This window comes from Hemitrygon akajei, chromosome 7, assembly GCF_048418815.1.
Source record: "Hemitrygon akajei chromosome 7, sHemAka1.3, whole genome shotgun sequence".
In the NCBI taxonomy this organism is placed as follows: domain Eukaryota; kingdom Metazoa; phylum Chordata; class Chondrichthyes; order Myliobatiformes; family Dasyatidae; genus Hemitrygon; species Hemitrygon akajei.
In genome coordinates, this window is record NC_133130.1 from 32,067,018 (window position 1) to 32,092,474 (window position 25,457).

The following is a 25,457-nucleotide window of genomic DNA, read 5'->3' on the forward strand; positions in this document are numbered from 1 at the left end:
TCCCTTTGGTCAATAATGTTGTGTCTAGCTAATTAAACCAATAATTTAACGCCTACCTAAATTAATCAGAATCTGATTTAATATCACTGGCATATGTCCTGAAATTTGTTAACTTTGTGGCAGCAGTACAATGCAATAAATGATAAATATACAAAAAAATTGAATTACAGCAAATATATTGTATATTAAATAGTTAAATTAAAAATGGTGGAATAACAGAAATAATAAACAAAGTGAGGAGGTGTTCATGAGTTCAGTGTCCATTTAGGAATCGGATGGCAGAGGGGATGAAGCTGTTCCTGAACTGCTGAATGTGTGCCTTCAGGCTTCTGTACGTCCTTCCTGATGGTAACAATGAGGAGTGGGCATGCCCAGGGTGCTGAGGGACCTTAATAATGGACACCGCCCTTCTGAGGCACAGCTCCTTAAAAATATCTTGGATATTACAGAGGCTAGTACTCATGATGGAGCTGACTATACTACTTTCTGTAGCATCTTTCGATCCTGTACAGTAGCCCCCCCCCCAGTATCAAATGGTAATGCAGCCTGTCAGAATGCTCTCCACAGTACATGGTAATTTAATCCCTTCTTGCCTACTCCATTCTTCACATAGTCACGTACCGACTAATGAGCCTCTTAGATGCTTCTTTCATGTTTGATCCACCTCGAGCCCCGGCAGCACTTTCCAAACCTATCACTCTGTATAAACAGCTTGCCCAGCAGGTCCCTTCAAACCTAACCCCTCTCACCTTAAACGCATTCCTCTAGTGTTAGACACTTAGCCCCTGGTGAAAAGATAACAGCAGTCTGCTTGTTCTGCTGAAGTCCATGAATCAATTGCGATCTACTGCAGTCCTAAGTTTAGTCCCTAAAGATAGGAATAGGCTCCTTTGGACAACAAAGCTTGTTGTAATCAAGATGTAAATTTTTCATCCTATGAACCTATACCTTAAAAAAACAAAGTACAATATGCAAAGCGGCAACCATAGCCCGGCACTCTGCCACCGAATACAAACTGTAGAATTACCAGGCATGATGCTGCTCCCTGGTTCGTTCTCAGGCAGAATAAGCTCCCCCAAACCAGAGCGAGGTCCAGATCCCAGAAAACGAATATCATTGGCCACCTTCATCAAACTGCAGGCAACAACGTTCATGGCACCACTCAGTTCGACCAAAGCGTCGTGTGCAGCAAGTGCTTCAAACTTATTGGGCGCAGTGACAAACGGTAAACCTGAAAACAAAGGCTGCATTATTCTCAGTGGTCGATGGAAGATAAACACATGATCCAGCATGTGCCAAATGCTAGTGTAAAGCCACTGCTAGTTAGTCTAAGTGCAGGAAAGCACACGTTTCTCTCTACAAAATGTCTTCTCCAGTATTTAACAGTTTCACCCCTCCACAGACTAATTAGAGTGAGGATGATTTTGTTTTACTGCGAGTACAACCACGTTCATTTTATTGCATGATGGCTGAAGAAATGAAATTTTAAAAAGCAAATAGAAGGAAAGGGAACATTTAAATATGCAAAAAAAATGCTAGTATCTGGTGCATATATAATAAAAAAAATAAGAGCACTTTCCTTATCTTGGTAAACTCCATTATTTCAAACTACATTCACTGAACTGGTATGGCAGGGTGTGCCCAATAATTAATTACATTAGTACAGATTGCTGATACACAATATGCACTGTACAACAAAGAGAGTCCTTATTGTGGGTGGATTTAAGAAACTACAAGATTAAAATTAAACACAGCCCCCCCCGAACAGTAGTCAGGATAAGGGATATAAATTTCAATGGGAAAAAGATGTGGCATATAAAAACGGCAATGTTACGATAATCATGGGAGGTTTCAATATGCAGGTAGGTTGGGAAAATCAGGATAGTCCTGGATAGGATACTAAGAGAAGGAATTTATAGAATGCTTACGAGTTGGCCTTTTACTGCAGCTTGTGGTTGAACACACTAAGCGAAAGACAATTCTAGACTGGGTAACACGTACAACACGCTGGAGGAACTCAGCAGGTCAGGCAGCATCCGTGGAAATGAGCAGTCAACGTTTTGGGCCGAGACCCTTTGTCAGGACTGAAGAGGGAGGGGGCAGGGGCCCTATCTGGATTGGGTGTTGTGTAATGAACCAGATTTGATTAGGGACCTCAAGATAAAGGTAGAGGGAATGATCGTAATATGATAGAATTCACCCTGCAATTTGAGAGGGAGAAGATAAAGTCAGATGTATCAGTATTACAGTGGAGTAAAGGGAAAATAGAGGCAAGAGGGAGGAGCTGGCCAAAGTTGACTGGAAGGGGATGCTAGCAGGGATGACAGCAGAACAGCAATGGCTGGAGTTTCTGGAGGGAATTCTGAAGGTGCAGGGTAGATACATGCCGAAGATAAAGAATTCTAAAAGGTGGATAAGGTAACTGTGCCCGAGAAGGGAAATTAAAGATAACATAAGAGGAAAAAAGAGGGCATATAATATAGCAAAAATTAGCAGGAAGTTAGAGGATTGGGAAACTTTTAAAAACCAACAGAGGGCAACTAAAAAAAAAATTATAAGTAGAGAAAAAATATAAAGCTGATCTTGCCAATAATATCAAAGAGTTTGCCAGAAGGTTTTTTTCAGATATATAAAGTAAAGGAGAGGCAAGAGTGGATATTGGACCCTGGAAAACTATGCTGGAGAGGTAGTAATGGGGACAAAGAAATGGCATACAAATTTATTAAGTATTTTCTGTCAATCTTCAGTGTGGAAGACACTAGCAGAATTCCAGGAATTTGAGTGTGTCAGGGGGCAGAAATGAGTGTAGTTGCTATCCCTACGGAGGAGGTGCTTGGGAAGCTGAAAGATCTGAAGGTAGATAAGTCACCTGGACCAGATGGACTACACCCCAAGGTTCTGAAGTAGGTAGCTGAAGAGATTGTGGAGGCATTAGTAATGATCTTTCAAGAATAAATTGATTCTGGCATGGTTCCAGAGGAATGGAAAATTGTGAATGTCACTGCACTCTTCAAGAAGTGAGAGAGGCAGTAGAAAGGAAATTATAGACCAGTTAGTCTGACTTCAGTGGCTGGGAAGATGTTGAAGTCCATTATTAAGGATGAAGTTTAGGGGTATTCAGAAATGCATGATAAAGAAGGGTAAAGTCAGCATGGTTTTCTTAAGGGACAACCTTCCTTGACAAATCTGTTGGAATTCTATGAGGAAATAACAGGCAGGATAGGCAAAGGAAAGTCAGCAGATGTTGCTTATTTGAATTTTCAGAGACCCTTTAACAAGGTGCTGTACATGAGACTGCTTAACAAGAGTCCATGGCATTACAGGAAAGATACTAGCATGGATAGAAGGTTGGCTGACTGGCAGGAAGCAAAGAGTGGGAATAAAGGGGATCTTTTCTGGTTGTCTGTTAGTGACAAGTGGTGTTCCACAGGTGTCAGTATAGGAACCTCATTTTTTTCATGTTATATGTCAACAAACTGGATGATGGAATTTATGGCTTTGTGCCCAAGTTTGTAAACGATACACAGATTGTGGATGGGAAGGTAGTATTGAGTAAGTAGGGGGGCTGCAGAAGGACTTGAACAGTTTGGAAGAATGGGCAAAGAAATGGCAGATGGAAAATAGTGTAGAGAAGTACATGGTCATTCATGCACTTTGGTAGAATAAAAGCATAGACCATTTTCTAAAGGGGCAAACATTTCAAAGATCAGAGGTGCAAAGCGATTTTGCAGCCCTTGTGCAGGATTCCCTAAAGGTTAACTTGCAAATGGAACTGATGGTAAGGAAAGCAAATGCAATGTTTAGCATTCCTTTCGAAAGGACTAGAATATAAGAGCAAGGACGTGTTGCTAATATGCATCTCCTCTTTCCCTTCCTCCCATGCTTCACTCTCCTCTCCAATCAGATTCTTTCTTCTTCAGCCCTTTACCATTTCAACCTATCACCACTCAGCTTCCAAATTTATTCCCCCTCTCCCACCCACCTACCCTCTCACCTGGCTTCACTTATCACTTGCCACTGTGTAAACCTTCCCCTCTCCCCATCTTCTTATTCTGGCCTCTGCACCCCTCCTTCCTTTCCAATCCTGATGTTCTGTGGGCAAAAATGCCTCGTTAATGAGAGGTCAGAGGAGAACAGTCAGATTTGCCCAAGCTGATAGGAAGGCAACAGTAACTTAAACAATCGTGTTATCTGGATGACGGAATTTGTGACCAGGTTTGCAGACAATATAAAGATAAGTGGAGGGGTAAATAGTGTTGAGGAAACAGGGAGTCTGCAGAAGGACCTGGACAGATTGGGAAATAGGCAAAGAATTTGCAGATGGAATATAGCATACTGAAGTGTATGGTCATACATTTTGGTTCCATACTTTAAATGGACAAGAAACTTTCTGAAACGTCAACTCTTTATTCCCATCCAAAGATGCTGCCTGACTTCCTGAACTCCTGCAGCATTTTGTGTGTGTTATTCAGTATTGGATCATCAGGATTTGTGGGGTTTCCCTGCAGTTCTGTAATGATCATTATTGGATTTATTCCTTTCAAGGCTGTGTTTGCATGCGAGACATTTGAACATTATATTTAAAAACTAAATTATTATTAATAGCTATAGCGCAGATACAGTTTTGCACAATGTCTGACCTGTGAATTCTGAAACTTTGGCAGCCACCTTCTCTGCAAATCCTATCCGCGTGTTCAATCCAGTTCCCACGGCAGTTCCACCAGCCGCTAATTGATATATCCTTGGCATTGCAGCCTTAATCCGTTCCATGCCATATTTTATCTGCTGTACGTAGCCACTAAATTCCTAAATTGAATGAACACCAAAAGCCATGAAATCCAAGCAATATTTTAAAAGGTAACTGAGGCAGCATGGAAGAATATCATGTAGCAAGATATCACGGTCACAGTAATCTGAATAGGACAGTTTTATGGAGACTATATTAGCAAGTTAACCTTTTATATTAGAGACATCCAAAACAACCTAAATTTCTGGCATGAAGGCTTCCTTTCACTTAGCCAATCTCAATTCATTTTCTAATATGAGACACAGCAGAAAGCCAGCAATGATTTTCCACAAATAAACAGTTTCACTGAAAAGAGATGTGTTATTGTTGATGGACTTTGCTTGGAGAAAGAAAGGAGGCAGCAGGAAGGATTGTGGAAGAATGGGGGTGAAATAAAATTTACCACAGCTATGTTGAAATTCAATGCAAGCCAGATTGAAGAAGCTTTGCATCTGACTATGTGCACAAATTTGATTAAAACCCTTTGTCTGAACTGAAAAGTATCTGATTCCCTTTGGCTGCTCCACTATATACCCAATGAACACAAGATTTTCAAGTGTCTTCCTTCTTCATTATTTATTACACCTAAATGAACTCATCTATTGGACTCACCCGGCTGGACTCTCTCATTTAACCCAAAAAGTCTGCTGCCTTAACTGGATTTGTAATTCAACTGGCATCCAGGTACGATGTTAGAGTTCTCAAAACCTTTTTCAAGTTCTTCCAAGGCCTAGCCCCTCCTTTTACCAGGAGGCTTCCCCAGGCCTACAATGCAGAGATCTTTCCACACCTCCAGTTCTGTTCCTTGTACACCTCCAATATCAATCATTACCTTCAGCTGCCAAGATCACAGGCTCAGGTAGTTCTTTCTTAAAGGTTATCTGCTCTGTTGTCCTTTCAACAGTGACTACATTCAGTGGCCATTTTATTAGGTATACCCATACACGTGCTTGTTAATGCAACTATCCTATCAGCCAATCATGTGGAAGCAACTCAATGCATAAAAGCAAGCAGACATGGTCAAGAGATACAGTTGTTGTTCAGATCAAACATCAGAATGGGGAACAAATGAGTTCAAAGTGACTTTGACTGTGGAATGACTACTGGGGTCAGATGGGGTGGTCTGAATTATCTCATAAACTACTGATCTCCTGGGATTTTCATGCACAAGTCTCTAGAGATCACAGAGGATGGTGCAAAAAAAAACATCCAGTGAGTGGCAATTCTGGGGGTGAAAATGCCTCGTTAATGAGAGATCAGAGGAGAATGGTCAGACTGGCCCAAGCTGACAGGGAGGCAATAGTAACTTAAATAATCATGTTACTTGGATCATGGAATTGATGGCTTTGTGGCCAGGTTTGTAGACAATATAAAGATAACTGGAGGGGTAAATAGTGTTGAGGAAGCAGGAAGTCTGCAGAAGGACCTGGACAGACTGGGAGAATAGGCAACGAATTTGCAGATGGAATGTAGCATACTTAAGTGTATGGGCATGCATTTTGGTTCCATTCTTTAAATGGAAAAGAAACTTCCTGAAATCAGGATCCAAGGGATTTGGAAGACCTCATGCAGGATTCCCTAAGGGTTAACTTGCAGTGGTAAGGAAGATAAATGTAATGCCAGCACTTTTCAGAATCAGAATCAGGTTTAATATCATTGGAGTATGTCGTGAAATTTGTTGACTTTGCAGCTACAAGCAATGAAATACATGATAATAGAAAAAAACATGAATTACAGCATGTATATATAAAATAGTTCAATTCAATAAGTAATGCAAAAATAAAAAAGTAGTGAGGTAATGTTCATGGGTTCAATGCCCATTCAGAAAATGGATGGTAGAGGGGAAGATGTTCCTGAATTGTTGACTGTGTGGATTCAGGCTTCTGTACCTCTTTCCTGATGGCAGCAATGAGAATAAGGCATGACGTGGTATGTACAAGAGGTATCTAATAAAGTGGCCACTGAGGGTATATTTACCTCTGCTGTCCATGCTTTTGGGCAAGTAACAATAACAGCTTATGGAGCTTTTTGTCAAATTTATTTTAATAATGCTCTTTCATATCACCTTACAATATTAAAGATTTTACATTAATACAATTTATTAAGTGTTGTTCCTGTTACGAATGTGCCACAACTCTGAGGGGCCGAAGGGTACAAAGTAGCCCCCTCCTTCTTGAGAATTGCAAGATCGCTATTAATTAGGGTCTGGGACCCAGGAAATGAGAGAGAATCCTCAAGGTTTTGGAATGTGTCCTGGCCTCAGCAAGACAAAGCCACGGATAACGGCCATTATCTCTTGGAGATGGAATTGTGTATTGAGTACTGTACTATTCATTGAAGCCCTCAGGGGATGACCAGAGTGGGCTGGTTGAGGGATTGCATCATCCCAACCTGACTGACATCTGAGACCCCGTGAGTAAGGATAAAAGAGGGTCTGGGGAGCAACCCCTTCAGACACACCAGGAGAAACGTATGAAACTGGTGGGGACTTGGGTGTGTGTCCATCCTTGCCTGAATGACAAGTCCTCCACGGAACGGCCTCGCTAAAGGACGAATACGGATCAAGATTGGATCAAGGAAAGCCGGCAAGTTTCTTTTCTCAGAATCTCTCTCTCTCTCCAACAATTGAAAACCCAGCGGTCCCCAAAGGCTGAAGCCTGAATGAACTGAGTCACTTTTATATTTCCATCGGACAATACATTTATCCCCTAGACAACGATAGAGCTATTTCTTATTATTATTATACCTGCACTTTTAGATTTAGTATTGATGACGTATATTATCTGTATGGTTGCATTGATATTATTTTTGTGTATTTTTACTAATAAATACTGTTAAAAATAGTACCATCAGACTTCAACGGACCTCTCTATCTTTGCTGGTAAGTGACCCAGTTACGGGGTTCGTAACATTCCCAACTCATATTTAAGTACTTTCTTTGTATACCAATATCAAGTCATTTCTCAATGTCAGATATAGAATGAAAGTAGGTCCCAAAAGCATGATCCTCAAACATAAGCAACTTTTAACTAATTAGGAATCCAGATATATTTAAAAAAAATGCATTGATTATTAATTAAATAGAGGAGAAACTCTTGTTGGATGTAATTTAAACACAACAAAATAATGTCTATACAATTAACTTAATTTTACTGTTCTCGAAGATGAAAGCAGGACAACTTACCCCACCGCAACAGTTTCCTTTTCTCAGGAGAAATGAAGCAGTGTTCATTTATCCTATCCTGACCTGTACAATTTCACACTCCTGGGACCAATCTCCTAAATCCTTTCTGCACCCTTTCCAATATTTGGTATCTATTTTATAAAGTAGTGACCAAACCAGTGTGCAGTATTTCAATTATTATATAACTCAAGTTCAATACAGGTTTGTTGAACCTGTACTGCTTCCACGTGTTGTATTCAGTCCCGCTAGAATGAAACTCCAGTATTTGGTTTGCCTTTGTAATGGCGTTGTTAATCTGAACAGACACGGTAGTGGACAAAATCTATGGCCTACAGAGAAACAGTGTGTGATTTCTAGTATTCCTGTCTCAGTTCGAAACCTTGGTGAAAGTGATCTTTAGGGTATTGGGATCCAATGTCCATTCAACTTACATCTTTGTCCAGTAAATAATACACATGAAGGATCTGTTCTCAGCATGAAGCATTTGATATGATTGCTGCAAAAGGACAGATTTTTTAACCATCATTCCAGATGAGCTCCCTCTCTCAGCTGTGCTATCCAGTTTCTGACAGATTCAGTCTTTTTATTCCTCTTTGCTTTCTTTGTCAAATAACTGAGATTTCATACAACAAAACCCACCTGCCCTAAAGACAGAGGTACTGCATCTTGTGTATGTGTACGGCCAATCTTGATGATGTCTGCAAATTCCTTGGCCTTAGTGTCAAGGGCATCATGGAGCTTCTGCAAACCGGGCAGGAGTACCTCATGAACTTCCTTTGCAGCAGCAATATGCATGGCAGTTGGGAATGTATCATTGGAACTCTGCAACAAAGGGAAAGAAAGGAATTGGGAAATCAAGACGAATTCAACATTTGACATAAATAAACATTAAGTAAGATATAAGTGCAGAATTAGGCCATTTGGCCCATCAAGTCTGCTCAAATTTATTTTAATAGTGCTCCTGCACATCACCTTGTAATATTAAAGATTTGACACTAATGAAATTTGTTAGTGCTGTTTCTAATTCTATTTATGAACTTTCTACAGGCACTCACATCAAATCATTTCTCTGAGACATTAGGTCCCAATAGCCATGGTCCTCAAGCATTAACCACATTTAACTAATTGGGAATTTGGAAGGATATTAAAATTATTCAAATGAAACCTTCAAATGGTGGAAATATGAAATTAAAAACTAGAAAATAGCAGACACATTCAACAGGTCAGGAAGCATCTGTGGAAAGAGAAACTGTTAACATTTCAGATCTGATTCCCTGTAACATTAAACCTGTTGCTTTCTCCATAAATACTGCCTGACTTGCACAGTGTTTCCAGAATCACTTGTAATAAAATGATTTCCTACTATATACAAGTTAATACGTGTCATTTTACAGACCATTTAAAAAAAACAAAGTTTCACAGGGCTAGAACCAGTACCTGGCTCTTGTTCACATGGTCATTGGGATGGACGGGATCTTTGCTGCCCAGTTTACCTCCAAGAATCTCAATTGCCCTGTTGCTGATAACTTCATTTACATTCATATTAGTTTGCGTTCCAGAGCCAGTCTGCCATACGACCAGAGGGAAGTGATCATCCAATTTTCCAGCAATCACCTGCAATGACATAAAATACCTCATTTTAAGGTTCTTGTACCTTTTATTCAGTCTTAGTAACAAAGAATAGCAGCAAATAATCAAGTTGCTCTTAACATCATAATACAATGCTTAGAACAAAAACAGAAGCCTCAGGACTAACCCCAGTTGGTTCTGGAACAGGTATTACCTCACCACCATCAGGCTCTTGAAGCAGAGAGGATAACTTCACTTGGCCCATCACTGCAATGTCCCCACAACCAATGGGCTCACTTTCATGCTCTCAATATTTATTACTTGTCTATTATTATTTCTTCTTCATGTATTTGCACAGTCTGTTATTGCCTTCTGTACTCTGGCTGAACGCCCTAGTTGGGCAGTCTTTCACTGATTCTGTATGGTGATTATTTCACAGAGTTATTGAGTACATCCACAAGAAAATGAATCTCAGGCTGTATATGGTGACATATATGTACTTTAATAATAAAATGTACGTTAAACTCAAGGATATTGTGCAAGTTCCAATACTATGTGTATGTGACCCTGCTGCAGGTGAGGCTTTCATTGCACCTGTGCATACATACACGTACAGGTGTGTAGCACAATAAGCTCGACTTCGACTTTGGGAATACAACGACTAGACTTTGAAGCCCATCCATCCAGATCTATCATCACAACCAATCCTGAAACATGTTAATTTTCTTGCCCAATCCATTTGTCTTTAAAGTAATTTTCTACTGTGCTGTAATATCTAATAGTACAATTCATTGTACAAGTCAAACTTCTATATTAAACTAAGTTGTGAATTTTTTTTTGCATCGTCCTACTGTATGACTGAAAATTGCCACCCACTGGCCAGACCATAGCATGGCAATGTTAATGATCAGAAATAAAGAACAAAGAAATAGAAGTATTTGTAATCCCATTTACCTTTAATATTTTTCCTTATATATCACATATTCTGTATTTATGCTATCATGGACAAATTACTAATTTCTTCCATGGCATTTCTCCTGATTAACACGGGTGCCCTGAGGTGGTCATATGAGTTGCATTTTAAGACTAAGGCACTCTGGACTGGTGACTTGGGCTCACTATCAGCAGTTTCTGTATTCACAACATGCTTAGTGTCTAACCCTCAAGAACATACAATCCCAAACACCTCCTATATAAACTGATCCTTGCCAAAAATGTACAGATCCTCCCTGGGTTACGAACACCTGACTTATATACAGTTTGTGCACACAAACACACATTTGGGAGGTTAGTAATAAGCTATACGGCTGAAAGCATCTTCTGAGAGGGGAAACTTGGTCTGAAGGAACACCATTTCATCCTGCAGAGAAAACTGAATAGTTAAGTTAAACACTCTGGTTTAACTACACATTAGCCTTTGTCGGCTGTTTTTTTAAATATATTGCTGGGTGGCCTCATTTCTAACTCATTAACTGGGTTACAAACAGTTCTCAGAAACAGAACCCTATTGTACCTGGGAAGGACCTGTAATTTGCTTAACTTGGTAATAAGAAATGATTGATCTGCTTATCATTCAAATGATTTAAAGCCATAAAATTGAAACATAAGAATCACGCCACAAAACAGCAATGTGTGAATACATTTCAATTTTACAGGGCTATTGTTGAGTATTTAATATTTCAGTATTATTTTAGTAATATTGCAAACATATATTGTTTGATTAACCATTCACTGTTTATTTGCATAATTCATTACAGGTTGCATGTAAGAGTAATGGCATACGTCATTACACCACCATGTCATATGTGAGTGCCTCAATAAAGTAGACACATTATCTTTTCTTTGCATTAATTTCTGGAGTTACAAGCCACAATAACTATGAATCAAAGTGTTCTGTGAAGCAGACAGAATGATGAAGTCTTCAAGAGATGCCCAATTCCAATTTCACAGCAAATTAAGGTATTTAAATGCTACATAACTTCCAAAGCCTTGTATGCATTGATACAATTTTTTCTCATAATGCTTGGTACTTAACAGTTCATTTATCAGAATGCATAGAGATCTGGAGTGGCCGTACAGTTGAATCAACCTGCTCTGAGTCAATGTGAAGCTATGCAAATTGATGAGCGAATGTCAGTGTGGAGTAATTGCCAGGCACGATAAAGATTGCAGAAGGCAAAGCAGTAACTTGTCTCTTCTTTCACTCCACTTTCAGAATGTTTTGTTCCTTACCAGTCTTTTTGGAGCTCCTGTAATGCCATTACAGGTCTCCTCTGTTCATTGACCATGACCTGTTCTAACTAAAATGGTTGCTTCCTTTCAGCCCACTAGATTTGGCCATCACTTCTCCAGTCTAGGAATTCAGCTCAGATGGCTATCTTCCTTCCAAAATCCATGAAGATTCCACAATATATTTTATGTACCATCACACTACCTCATCTGCTGCTTTCATAATACCATGTGCAATCTTTGGGTCCAAGCCATAGTCCATATTCACTTCTGCGGCAGCTCTTTTCAAAATCCCAAATGCTTTTATCACTTGGATCTGTGAACAGAAGCCATGGAAGTAATGTCAAATATCACGCTTTATTTTCCCTCTACTCACCAACAGAGAGGTTTCGTTAAAATAACGTATCTGGAAAGTGTGTAAGGATTGAATCAGAAAGAATGCAATTTCCTTATGTATTTATACATTTCTGACAGATTGTATAATCTATTTTGCTATTAGAGAATTGTAAGCAAGACCTGCTGATGTTGAACTGGACAATATTCAAATTACACTGCATCACAGTAGGGCAAGTGAGGTCCATTCACTCTTTCTGAATTACACTCAAAATCCTGTTTGCTGGATTCCCACCGTTAAAAATCTCTCAATGCCACAGTCCCCATAATTAGAATTCCATTTAAATAAAGACAAATGAAAAACAAAATTAAATGTTCTTCCAGTGCAAGAGTGAATATGTCTTGTATTAATTGTAAGTAATTTTGTGAGAACATAGAGTGAACAGTTTTATTCTTCTTGCAGGGAGTGGAATTGAGATTCACTTTTCTGGTTTCTGGGATGGATTTGAGATATGAGGACAGAGTATATTAGACAGCATTCTGTAGAGTTTAGGAGAATACGTGAAAATCTCATCAATATAGTACTTTTAAAGAGCAAACACGAGGAAATCTGTAGCACACACACAAAATGCTGGTAGAACACAGCAGGCTAGGCAGCATCTATAGTGAGAAGCACTGTCGACATTTCGGGCCGAGACCCTTCGTCAGGACTAACCGAAAGGAAAGAGCGCGGAACACCTACGTTCCATCCGCCAGAAAAAGCAGGATCTCCCAGTGGCCATACACTTTAATTCCACGTCCCATTCCCATTCTGATATGTCTATCCATGGCCTCCTCTATTGTCAAAATGAATCCAAACTCAGGTTGGAGGAACACTACCTTATATACCGGCTGGGTAGCCTCCAACCGGATAGCATGAACATTGACTTCTCTAACTTCCGTTAATGCCCCTCCTCCCCTTCTTACCCTATCCCTGACATATTTAGTTGTTTACCTGTTCTCCATCTCCCTCTGGTGCTCCCCCCACCTCCTTTCTTTATCCTGAGGCCTCCCGTCCCATGATCCTTTCCCTTCTCCAGCTCTGTATCACTTTCGCCAATCACCTTTCCAGCTCTTGGCTTCATGCCACCCCCTCCGGTCTTCGCCTATCATTTTGCATTTCCCCCTCCCCCCCACTACTTTCGAATCTCTTACTATCTTTCCTTTCGGTTAGTCCTGACGAAGGGTATCGGCCCGAAATGTCGACAGCGCTTCTCCCTCTAGATGCTGCCTAGCCTGCTGTGTTCCACCAGGATTTTGTGTGAATACGGTACTTTCAACATTCTAGGCAGATTGCAGAAAAAAATTATTTCCCTTGGCTGAGGAGTCAAAATCAGGGGGACAGACTCAGTTTTAAGAATGATATCAAATGAATGGTGGATGGTGAATCTTTGGAATCTCTTTGGAGTCCTGAAGACTCTGCCATTGTATTCATTCCAAACAAATGGATATTAATGTGAGCAGGAGATATGGGGATAGTTTTGGAAAATTCCAGGTGAGGCTCATCAGCCATGATCTTGATGAGGACAGAGCAGATTTTAAGGGCTTAATGACCTACTCCTGATTAGATCATAAGATACAGGTACAGAATTAGGCCATTCAGCCCATTGAGTCATCTCCATGATACAATCATGGCAGATTTATATGACCTTTCGATCCCATTCTGTCTTCTCACTGTAATCATTGCTAGCCTTATTAGTCAAGAACGTATCACCCTCCATTTTAAATATCCCACTTACCCAATAATTCTTGTTTTTCGTGTAAATGAGAGACAAACTGGTGCTAACCCTTTCTAAAGCTGTCACAAAATTTCTAAAATTGAGGTTTAAAAGCATTTAATTGCATGATGCAATTGGAAACATTCTCTCAGGAAGACGAGAGTTTCAATCTGCGAAAATTATTTTCCAAGTCAATTTCTGCCAATACTCTGGCATTTTACATAAGAAGTAGGAGCAGGAGTAGGCAATCTGGCTCTGCTATTCAATAAGATCATTGCTAATCTGGCCACGGACTCATCTCCACTTAAATGCCTTTCCCCCATAACCCTTAATTCTCCTACTATGTAAAAATCTATCCAACCTTGTCTTAAATATGTTCACTGAGTTAGCCTCCACTGTTTCATTGGGCAGAGAATGCCACAGATTCATCACCCTCTGGGAAAAGCATTTCCTCCTCATCTCCATCCCAGATCTACTCCCCCGAATCTTGAGGCTATGTCCACTAGTTCCAGTCTCACCTATCAGTGGAAACAACTTTCCTGCCTCTAACTTATCTATCCCTTTCATAATTTTATCTGTTTCTAAAAGATCTCCTCTCATTCTTCTGAATTCCAGCAAGTACTGTCCTAAGCGACTCAATCTCTCCTCATATTCTAACCCCCTCATCTCTGGAGTCAACCTGGTGAACCTCTTCTGCACTGCCTCCAAAGCCAGTATATCCTTCTTCAAGTAAGGAGACCAGAACTGCATGCAGTACTCCAGGTGCAACCTCACCAGTACCCTGTACAATTGCAGCATAACCTCCCTGCTCTTAAAATTCAATCCCTCTAGCAATGAAGACCAACATCCCATTTGCCTTCTTGATAGCCTGCTGCACCTGCAAACCACCCTTTTGTGATTCATATACAAACACTCTCAAGTCCCTCTGAACAGCAGCATGTTGCAATCTTTTGCCTTTTAAATAATAATCTGCTCTTCCATTTTTCCTTTCAAAGTGGATGATCTCACATTTACAAACATTGTATTCCACCTGCCAAACCCTTGCCCACTCAATTAACCCATCTATCTCTGCAGACTCCCCGGATCTTCTGCAGTTTGCTTTTCCACTCAATTTAGTATCATTAGCAAACGTAGATACACTACACTCAGTCCCCTCTTCCAGATCGTTAATGTATATTGTGAACAGTTACGAGCCCAGAACCAACCCCTGCGGCAAACCGCTCATCACTGATTGCCAACCAGAGAAACACCCATGTATCCCAATTCTCTGCTATTAGTTAACCAATCCTCTATCCACGCTAATACATCCCCCCAACTCTATGCATACTTATCCTATGGATAAGTCTTTAATGCTGCACCTTATTGAACACCTTCTGGAAATTCAAGTAAATAACATCTATCTGTTCCCCTCTATCGACTGTGCTCATTATATCTTCAAAGAACTCCAGTAAGTTTGTCAAACAGGACCTCCCTTTGCTGAATCCATGCTGCGTCTGCCTGATGGATCCATTTCATTCCAGATGCCTCATTATTTCATGATTAATGACAGCTTCAAGCATTTTCCCAACTACAGATGTTAAGCTGGCCGAGTTACCTGCCTTTTGCCTACATCCTTTCTTGAACAATGGTGTGACATTTGCCATCTTCCAATCAATTAAAAATCAATTAATTAAAAATTAAAGGTAATTATCTTTACATTTGTTATAATTCTGTGTGATTTTTCATTGGCCAGAGGCTTGCAAAATATAGGCACATTGCTAAACTTTTGACCAAACGAATGGGGAAATAACACAATATTCCTGCAGTAGAACAATGGGCAAATTATGGTGAAGTGCCTGATGTTTTAAAGGATAAGAACGTTCATTTAAATAGCTGTCCCATTACTTACTGGCATTCTCTCAGAAGTCCCTCCGATTTTAAAATTCATCACTGATCTCACTGTCTGGGCTCCATAATATCGATCATTTGGCACCTTCAGTTCACCAAAGGTATCATACTCTATTCTGTATCCGTCAGAACTTGCCTGCAAAAATCAAAAGGTCAAATGTATTGATTTCTTCAGTAATCACATAACTGTGGTTGTGTAATTTTCAAATTCAAGGTCATGGGCAAAATTTCAGAAAAGATAGGAGGCCATTCAGACAAGCAAGTTCAAATACAAGTTTATTTATCATTCAACCATGCATGAATACAGATGAACAAAACAGCATTCTTTTGGGGCCAAAATGCAAAACATACATACATAGCTAGGTTGCCGAAGACTTTTGCACAGTACCGTTGTAATTTTATGTATCGTGCAGCTGGCGCAAAAAAAAAATCATGATACAAGAGACTGATGATAAACCTGATTTTGATATGGGTCTCAGTTGTGGACTGAGAGTGGAAAGGGGGCAGAGAGAGGGGAATCATGTTTTCGAAAAGGGAAGGGAGTGGGAAGCACCAGAGAGACATTCAGTAGTGATCAATAGACCAACAGCTTGGAACCAAATGACTTTGCTGAGTATCTCAGTGCTGGATGCGTTTGCACCCGCACGACCCTGAGCCCGACATGCCTTCTCTGTCACGTCCCACACCCCTCTCATGGTGCTCCACCCTCACTATTCCTAACATCCTTTGCTCTGCCAGATTTATAAACTCACTCTCCACTCCACGTTGACAAATCCATTACTGTGCAAGTCTTCGACACGCCTAAGACTTTTGCAAAGTACTGTACTTATTCAATTTCTGTGTGAATTTGGAAATATCTATGTCTTTATAGATTTATTGTAAAAAGGTTTGTCTGCTTGTGGCCCCTTACTACAAAAAACTTCTATTTATTTGACACCATTAAACTTCTAAGATATTCCAAGACACTTTTACAGAAACGTAGCTCGACATGGACCACACGATCAACAACTTGATCAGAAGCTGCGGAGTCAGGTACAATTCAGCCACAATATCACTGGGGGTGTTTCCTCACTCAAGAGATAATGGAGACACAAAACAGAAAGATTACACAATGAGGAGGTTTCCACTGCAGAACCATCAATGAATTAAGTACATCATTATAAACAGTGTCCAGTGAGCACATTACTCAATGAGTTGCAATGAGAATGAAGCATGGTCAATCTACAAAATTATTTTAATCAGAAAACACCATCCATTTAAATAAACAACTTTACAATAGAAACACTCAGCAAAATAAAAATATGAATTCTCCTGAAAGAGTGTTCTGATTAGAGGATAACCTTGTAAGCAGGCTTGACTGACAGGTGAATTACCCAATCATCTCCACCCTGGCTAGAAATGTCAGCAGTCAATTTTAAAGTAATCCTGGACAATCATTCTTCTCTTGAAAATATTCGATTTTTTCTTGTATATCATTTTCTAAGGTCTGGAGTGAAGTATGAAACCAATTTTTTCCTTAATAACTGGATCTTCACTAATTCAACATTGAAATTGGGACCACAGCTGTTTACGATTTACATCAACGATTTAGATGAAGGCATTGAGAATAACATCAGCAAGTTTGCTGATGATACTAAGCTGGGTGGCAGTGTGACATGTGATGAGGATGTTAGGAGAATTCAGGGTGACTTGGATAGGCTGGGTGAGTGGGCAGATACTTGGCAGATGACGTTTAATGTGAATAAGTGTGACGTTATCCACTTTGGGAGTAAGAACAGGAAGGCAGATTATTATCTGAACGGTGTAGAGTTAGGTAAGGGAGAAATACAAAGAGATCTAGGAGTCCTTGTTCATCAGTCACTGAAGGTGAATGAGCAAGTGCAGCAGGCAGTGAAGAAGGCTAATGGAATGTTGGCCTTTATTACAAAGGGAATTGAGTACAAGAGCAAGGAAATCCTCTTGCATTTGTACGGAGCCCTGGTGAGACCACACCTGGAGTACTGAGTACAGTTTTGGTCTCCAGGGTTAAGGAAGGACATCCTGGCTGTAGAGGAAGTGTAGCGTAGATTCACGAGGTTAATTCCTGGGATGTCTGGACTGTCTTACGCAGAGAGGTTAGAGAGACTGGGCTTGTACACGCTGGAATTAAGGAGATTGAGAGGGGATCTGATTGAAACATATAAGATTATTAAGGGATTGGACAAGATAGAGGCAGGAAATTTGTTCCAGATGCTGGGAGAGTCCAGTACCAGAGGGCATGGTTTGAGAATAAGGGGTAGGTCATTTAGGACAGAGTTAAGGAAAAACTTCTTCTCCCAGAGAGTTGTGGGGGTGTGGAATGCACTGCCTCAGAAGGCAGTGGAGGCCAATTCTCTGGATGCTTTCAAGAGGGAGCTAGATAGGTATCTTATGGATAGGGGAATCAAGGGATATGGGGACAAGGCAGGAACCAGGTATTGATAGTAGATGACCAGCCATGATCTCAAAATGGCGGTGCAGGCTCGAAGGGCCGAATGGTCTACTTCTGCACCTATTGTCTATTGAAATTGAAAGTGGACCTGATCGAGGTATACAAAATGACGAAGGGCACACATGGGAGACAGAAACTATTCCCCCAACACTTTGATTACTTTACACTTGTTTTCGATTGTTCTTTCTTGTAAAAAACATGAAAAGTTGCAGTTTATGTTTAATTTACTGCTTTCATGTGCATGCTACGTATAGGTTGCTATGTGCCTGTGCAAACATGAGTCATGAAATCACAAATGAACCAGATAATCACCAACTTCTACGTCATGAAATTTGTCATGTTGCAGCAACAGTACAAAGATAAACCACTAATACTGCTGTTTGGACAACAAAGTGCTGATGTATTATACAAAGAAATCACCGCTTCTGAGATGGGGCAAACTGTAGCATTAATTTGATTAGATTTATGTTAAATAATTGCCAAGTCCACTGGACACAATAAAGGTTAAGAGCCCGAGAACAAGCTGCTAGAAGGGCCAAGACTTACTGCCAAAGCCAACTGCTCTGCATTCGAAGCTATTTCAGTCAGCTCTGACACTGGATATCGGTGGCCCAGCAGAAGCAGCCGGGTTTTGCTTTCCTTTTTTCAGAACCAAGTGCCAAGAGATGATCTACACCACTGGTCAAAAATAGCCCTAAATGATATCACTTTTAGATTCCTGAAGGGAAATAATCTGATTTGTCCCAGATGTCATAATTGATTCCAAAAAAAGTTAATGCTTTTTTAAGTTTGACTTGGATTAATTTCAAACCCTTGAACACAAGTTGATCTTACAGTTACCATAAAAGTGTTGAGAATTAACACCTCTAAGGCTGTTAAGTGAAAAACCATACAATCCTTTGTCAAGTTTTCTATTGGTTAGAAAGTTATACATCTTGAAAAAGTAAAACAAAATAGTTTTTTTTTCCTTAAACAAGAGAAAATCTGCAGATACTGGAAGTCCGAGCAACACACACACACAAAATGCTGGAGGAACTCAGCAGGAAAAGAGCACAGTCAATGTTTTGGGCCAAATCTCTTCAGCAGGACTTCTTTTGTCATATATAGGTTACTTCCCTGTATTTCATTAATTCAACTGAATTTAGTTGTTTAAAACCAAAAGCTATTTCCTAAAGTGGATATCAGAGGTAAGCTCGCAACTGTGGGGAAAGCAATGAAATCCATTCAGAACTAGAAATGAGACACTACATTTGATTTGACTGTTAAAGGACCTGTATAAAAACAAATCTTTTTTCTAATATTTGACTTTCAAAGTTTCATATGACCGTTCAGAAATATTTTGAAGATAAAGGGACAGTAGATTCTGAATAAAACACTTTGGCTTTCAAATAATTATTTACTCTTAGAATCTCACAAACAAGTGGTCTCTACTGTTTAAAGATAGTAGATAGGTAGATACTTAATTGATTCGAAAGGATAAGCATTGTGAGGAACCCCTTCACCGCTGTATTGCATATCTGACTTTGTAGTGTGCCACTAGTTGCCCATCATTTCTTGTACAAACAGGGCATCCCCTAACCAACAACACTATGGGAGTAATTTCAACAGATGCACGGTAGTGTTCAAGGCAGTGAGTAGTTAAGCCTAGGGAAAGTACTACAAACAATAAGTGCCAGGCCTGGCAGTGTCATTTCATAAATGATACACCTACACTACTAAATCGACAGAATTACCTTCCAACAGCAATGGCCAAGGCAATCTTCAATAACTTTAAAAAGATAAATTTTCTGTTGCGGAATTTTTTTTATAGTTCAATAATTTGAGTGTCGATAATTGCCAAAAGCATCTTCAAATACCACATGCATTTAGATACGCGGGTCTGCGACAGAAGTTCAAACAAGCCACTGAATAATAACCAATAGTTGTACACACATCCACCAATGACACTGCCGCCGAGAAAGATTCCAACCTACTTGAGAAGATGTCTGCCCTCTGCACTTTCTACATGAACTCTTCCGCCGCTTTCAAATGAGGGTTTTGTGAAAACGGAAGCAAAACTGCAATCTATGTGTTTAATTGTCAGAAGGAAATCGGCACATAATGAGCTGGCGACCTATGTTTCTGCCTTTCACGATTCTTATTCCGACAGAGTTTAGGCCTGCAGGCTTTCCCGGTCTGTGTGCAGGGTACGCTTTAACAGCAAATCATCGAAGCTGAATAGAATATTTTTTTATATATAGGAAATGTTCATTAAAAAGGAACTGGTAGCATAAGAGGCGGCGAAGTGCAGCTGCCTGCCTTCGTTCCGCGTCACCATCCGGAGTGGCTCCGTTGCCGGGGCTCCCAGTGACCTTGTGCGACGGGATCGTTGTCCCGGGGAACACAGGCAATCCCGGGACTGCGCGGCCTGGTTGACCCGAGAGCCCCGGCACGGCAACAGGAGGCATGCATGCACCGAAAGGGCGAAGTTTTAACCGCAACGCGCTTCGGCATGATAGCGAGCGAACCTGCTGTTTCCTAGTCCGCTCTATCGCAGTAAAGGCCGCACGGCGTGTGCGTCCCCTGCCTGCCTTGGTCCCGAGGTTTATTTGGCATGACTGCACTCACCATCCTCTTACTGACTGCAGCAGCAGCGGCCGGGAGCGAGTTCTTTGCAAATAGTTGACAGCCTTGTATAACTCGCAGTTTGCCTTGGACGCACTGGAGATTTCGGACAAAGCGGAACATGTTGTAAAGGAGGGCGGGGAGGAACCAAGGACAGGCCGGGGAAGGGCCGCCAGGGGGAGTTGTAGAATGGGGCAAAGGCATGAACCAGTTGCAGTCAGATATCTCATTTTACATTTGGGAGTTAGTTCAGTACTGCTTAGTATCCCTAAAATTTGCATTTTTATCATGTTGTAAACTCTTTTTAGGTAACTAAATTTTAAAAATGCTGTAAAAGTTCAGAAATTTGAACTTTGATGCATTGCTTAACTATTGACAAAACTCCAAGGTAAATTTACAGAAGCTCAGAGTTGATGACATCCAGAGCAATAATCATATTGATAAGATATATGAAGATAAAATTCTTCCTCCCAAAGAGAATCATATACACCACGTTTACACGACCAATAACAGCCTAGCAGATGCAAGATCAGTAGCCAATAAGCAAATGATAACTGCAGCTGTTGTAAATCTGAAGACAAAAACATACTGGAAATTGCAGCAAATCAAAAATGTAGCGATGGGAACCAATACAGCTCCAAATCAATGTTGTGACCACTGCATTTGTAAGGTTTTCACTTCTGGGTGGATGAGAAATGAATGGGCACAAAATTTTGGGTTGATTAATGCAGAATATGGTCCCAGTGGTCTCAATATCACCAAGACCAAGGAGATGGTGGTGGACTTTAGGAGATCTAGGCCTCATATGGAGCCAGTGATCATTAATGGAGAATATGTGGAGCAGGTTAAGACCTACAAGTATCTGGGAGTACAGTTAGACGAGAAGCTAGACTGGACTGCCAACACAGATGCCTTGTGCAGGAAGGCACAGAGTCGACTGTACTTCCTTAGAAGGTTGGCGTCATTCAATGTCTGTAGTGAGATGCTGAAGATGTTCTATAGGTCAGTTGTGGAGAGCGCCCTCTTCTTTGTGGTGGCGTGTTGGGGAGGAAGCATTAAGAGGAGGGACGCCTCACGTCTTAATAAGCTGGTAAGGAAGGCGGGCTCTGTCGTGGGCAAAGTACTGGAGAGTTTAACATCGGTAGCTGAGCGAAGGGCTCTGTGTAGGCTACGGTCAATTATGGAAAACTCTGAACATCCTCTACATAGCACCATCCAGAGACAGAGAAGCAGTTTCAGCGACAGGTTACTATCGATGCAATGCTCCTCAGACAGGATGAAGAGGTCAATACTCCCCAATGCCATTAGGCTTTACAATTCTACCGCCAGGACTTAAGAACTTTTTAAAAGCTATTATTAATGCTTTTTGAGATAGTGATTTAGATACATATCAGATTTTTTACTGAGTTAAGTATTGTATGTAATTAGTTTTGCTACAACAAGTGTATGGGACATTGGAAAAAAGTTGAATTTCCCCATGGGGATGAATAAAGTATCTATCTATCTATCTATCAGTGTACTTTCTGTTGTTCCTTCAACAACACACACAAATGCTGGTGGAACACAGCAGGCCAGGCAGCATCTATAGGGAGAAGTGCTGTCGACGTTTCGGGCTGAGACCCTTCGTTGACGTTTCGGGACGAAGGGTCTCGGCCTGAAATGTTGACAGCGCTTCTCCCTATAGATGCTGCCTGGCCTGCTGTGTTCCACCAGCATTTTGTGTGTGTTGTTGTTTGAATTTCCAGCATCTGTAGATTTTCTCGTGTTTGTTCTGTTGTTCCTTCATGGTTTTGTAAAGCTCCAAATCAAAGGAGCAGCAACGGGAACCAATGTAGACTAAGTGGCCACTTTATTAGGTACACATGTAGACCTGTTCATTAATACAAATATCTAGTCAGCCATAAAAGCATGCAGACATGGTCAAAAGTTTCAGTTTTCTAAAAGGAACATTACACACATAATGAATCTCAAATTATATGGTAAATCTCTTAAGCATGAGTCCGTGGTAAAATTTCTAGGAATGTGGATGGACACAAGCCTAACATGGAAGGTGTGTGTGAATCAAGTGTAAAAAAAAAAGCCCTTAATGTGCTCAGATGCTCAGTTGGGTGTGATTGGTGTGTGCGTAGGTGGTCACTAAACTTTATATTGCTCTAATCAGATCTGTCCTCGATTGTGGATATGTTGCATATGGGTCAGCCTCACCAGTATTCTTGGATAAGGTTCAAGCTCAAGCATTGAGATTATGTTGTGCTATTAACTCATCCCCAATATCGGCATTACTGGTAGAGATGGGTGAAATGCCTTTTCATCTGTGCTGGTTATAGTTAGCAAAGATTTATTGGGTTAACGCAAAAGGACATAAAGTTCGCAATCCAATATTGGCAACATTCGTAGTTTTGGAAGCACTGCATCCAAAAGCTCTTCAGTTTTGAGTGGATGGAAAATGTTGGGTCGTTTAGTGTGGAATATGGTCCCAGTGTATCCCTTTCTGTTCTCCTTCACGGTTTTTCCCTTTGCCTGTGGTTGATTTAAGCTTCAAGGAAAGATCAAGAAGAGGATTCATTCTATATCAGTGGCACAGGTAATTCAGCAATATATGCAAGGTAGATATTATAGCTTCCTGCAAACTGTATCTATATGTAAGAAATTGGACAACTTGAGATTGGACAACTTGAGATTGGACAACTTCTGTTGAGGCTACAAGATCTAGGCTGGTGTATTCATTTTTATGGGTCCCTGCCCATGTTGGGGTTGAAGGAAATGATGTGGCAGACATTCTAGCCAAGCAGTCACTTAAAATCACAGATGTAAATGGAGTAGAACATAGAAAACCTACAGCACAATGCAGGCCCTTCAGTCCACAATGCTGTGCTGAACATGTACTTGCTTTAGAAATTACCTAGGGTTACACATAGCCCTCTACTTTTCTACGCTCCATGTATCCATCCAGGAGTCTCTTAAATGACCCTATCGTATCTGCCTCCACCACTATCACCAGCAGCCCATTCCACACACTCACCACTCTCTGTGTAAAAAACTTACCCCTGAAATCTCCTCTGTATGGTGCTTTTGCATACAGGAGAGGTGAAAGCCATAATTTAAATTTAATTAATGTGGCAACAAAATTGGGATAAGGTAGAGGATGGTGGTAACTCAAATGGAAGATGGATAAAATAGGAGGGATGAAGTTATACTTAGAAATTTACATATTGGATGTACTAGATGGAATAATTTCTTGTTCAGAATTAAAATGCATGAATGGGCATTTGTAGGGAGTACACTTGTCAAGAAATGTTGCAGCATGTATTGTTTGAATGCACTTCCTATGAGTTGCAAAGGAAACTTCTAATTGCTAAATTGAGATATTTGCATCGGACACAGGTTAACATGGAAAGTCATGGAAACATGCAATTTTGCCATTGTATATAAGTGAATATTACTCTTTCTGAAAAGCACTCAGCTTTTTGATATTATTGATTTTTTTTTGGGGGGGGGGGATTTAGTAGGTATACTTACTGTCTCTTTGCTCTGCACTCCGTCTCAGTAGATGGTGGTGATGCACTTATGTTGGTCTGCCATTAAACTTTATAAGAAGACATTCAGTTGTTATTCAGACCAAACATCAGAATGGGGAAGAAATGTGATCTAAGTGATTTTGACTGTAGAATGGTAATGGGTGCCAGATGTCGCAAATCTCCTGGGATTTTCATGTACAAAAGTCTCTTGAGTTTACAGAGAATGGTGCAATAAACAGCAAAAAAAGGTAAGTACTCCCTGCCCTCTGTGGAAAGAAGTTACTTCTCAGGTCTCTTTTAAATCTCTTCCCCTGTATATCTGTGTTCTCTAGTTTTGGACTCCCCAAACGGTGGGGAAAAGACTATGACCATTGACCTGATTCATACTGCTCATGGTTTTATAAACTTCTCTAAAGTTCAGCTCTCATTCTTCTATGCTCCAAGGGAAAAAGATCCTGCATGGCCACCCTCTTCCTGTAACTCTGGCCCTCTAGTCCAGGCAGCATCCTTATAAATCTCTCTGTCCCCTCTCACGCTTGTCTTTCCTAAAACAGTACACAATGCTCTAAGCGTGGTCTATTGCAATGACTTCTATAACTGCCACATAATGTCCCTACTTTTAAACTTGACACCCTGATTGATGAAGGCCAGCATGCTATATGCCTTCTTGTGTGGCTGTTTTCAGTGTTCAGTACACATATACTCTCAGGTCCCTCTGGTCAGTGAGTGCCCTGCCATTCACTATCCTGGAATGAATGCCCAAAGTACATTACCTTACTCTTGAACACTGTTTGCCATTCCTCAGCCTATCTCCCCAACTGATCAAGATCTCATTGTAACCTGCTTCACTATCAAGTCGCTCTAATATCTTCAGCAAACTGGGTAATCATGGCTTTTATATTCACATCCAAATCATTTACATAAAAAGTTACTAACAGAGGTCCCAACACCGACCCCTGCAGTACTCCACGAGTCAAATGCCTCCTATCAGAGAATAGACTTTTAACCATCGCCCTTGCATGCTTCCTTTCATTCAGCCAATCCGCCTCATTAGCTCCCCCTGAATCCCATGCAACATAATCTTCCAGAACAGCCTGGCATGTGGAACCTTGCCAACAGC

At 40.6% G+C, this 25,457-nt stretch overlaps 1 protein-coding gene across 2 annotated transcripts in view; it reads right to left on the minus strand.

Annotated features, from left to right (window-relative positions):
• fh (fumarate hydratase) overlaps positions 1-20,986 on the minus strand; it is a 31,467-nt gene extending 10,481 nt beyond the window's left edge. The window contains exons 1-7 of one of the 2 annotated variants that reach the window (XM_073050597.1): positions 20,823-20,986; positions 15,747-15,881; positions 11,974-12,084; positions 9,408-9,584; positions 8,610-8,792; positions 4,641-4,806; positions 1,028-1,231 (exon numbers count right to left, since the gene is read on the minus strand). In XM_073050597.1, the coding sequence (XP_072906698.1) occupies positions 1,028-1,231; positions 4,641-4,806; positions 8,610-8,792; positions 9,408-9,584; positions 11,974-12,084; positions 15,747-15,881; positions 20,823-20,942 (1,096 nt within the window). In that variant the 5' untranslated portion in view covers positions 20,943-20,986. Of the gene's footprint in view, positions 1-1,027; positions 1,232-4,640; positions 4,807-8,609; positions 8,793-9,407; positions 9,585-11,973; positions 12,085-15,746; positions 15,882-20,188; positions 20,406-20,822 lie in introns of those variants that run through there. The other variant, XM_073050598.1, reaches the window with a different exon arrangement.
• Between the last annotated feature and the right edge of the window lie 4,471 nt (positions 20,987-25,457).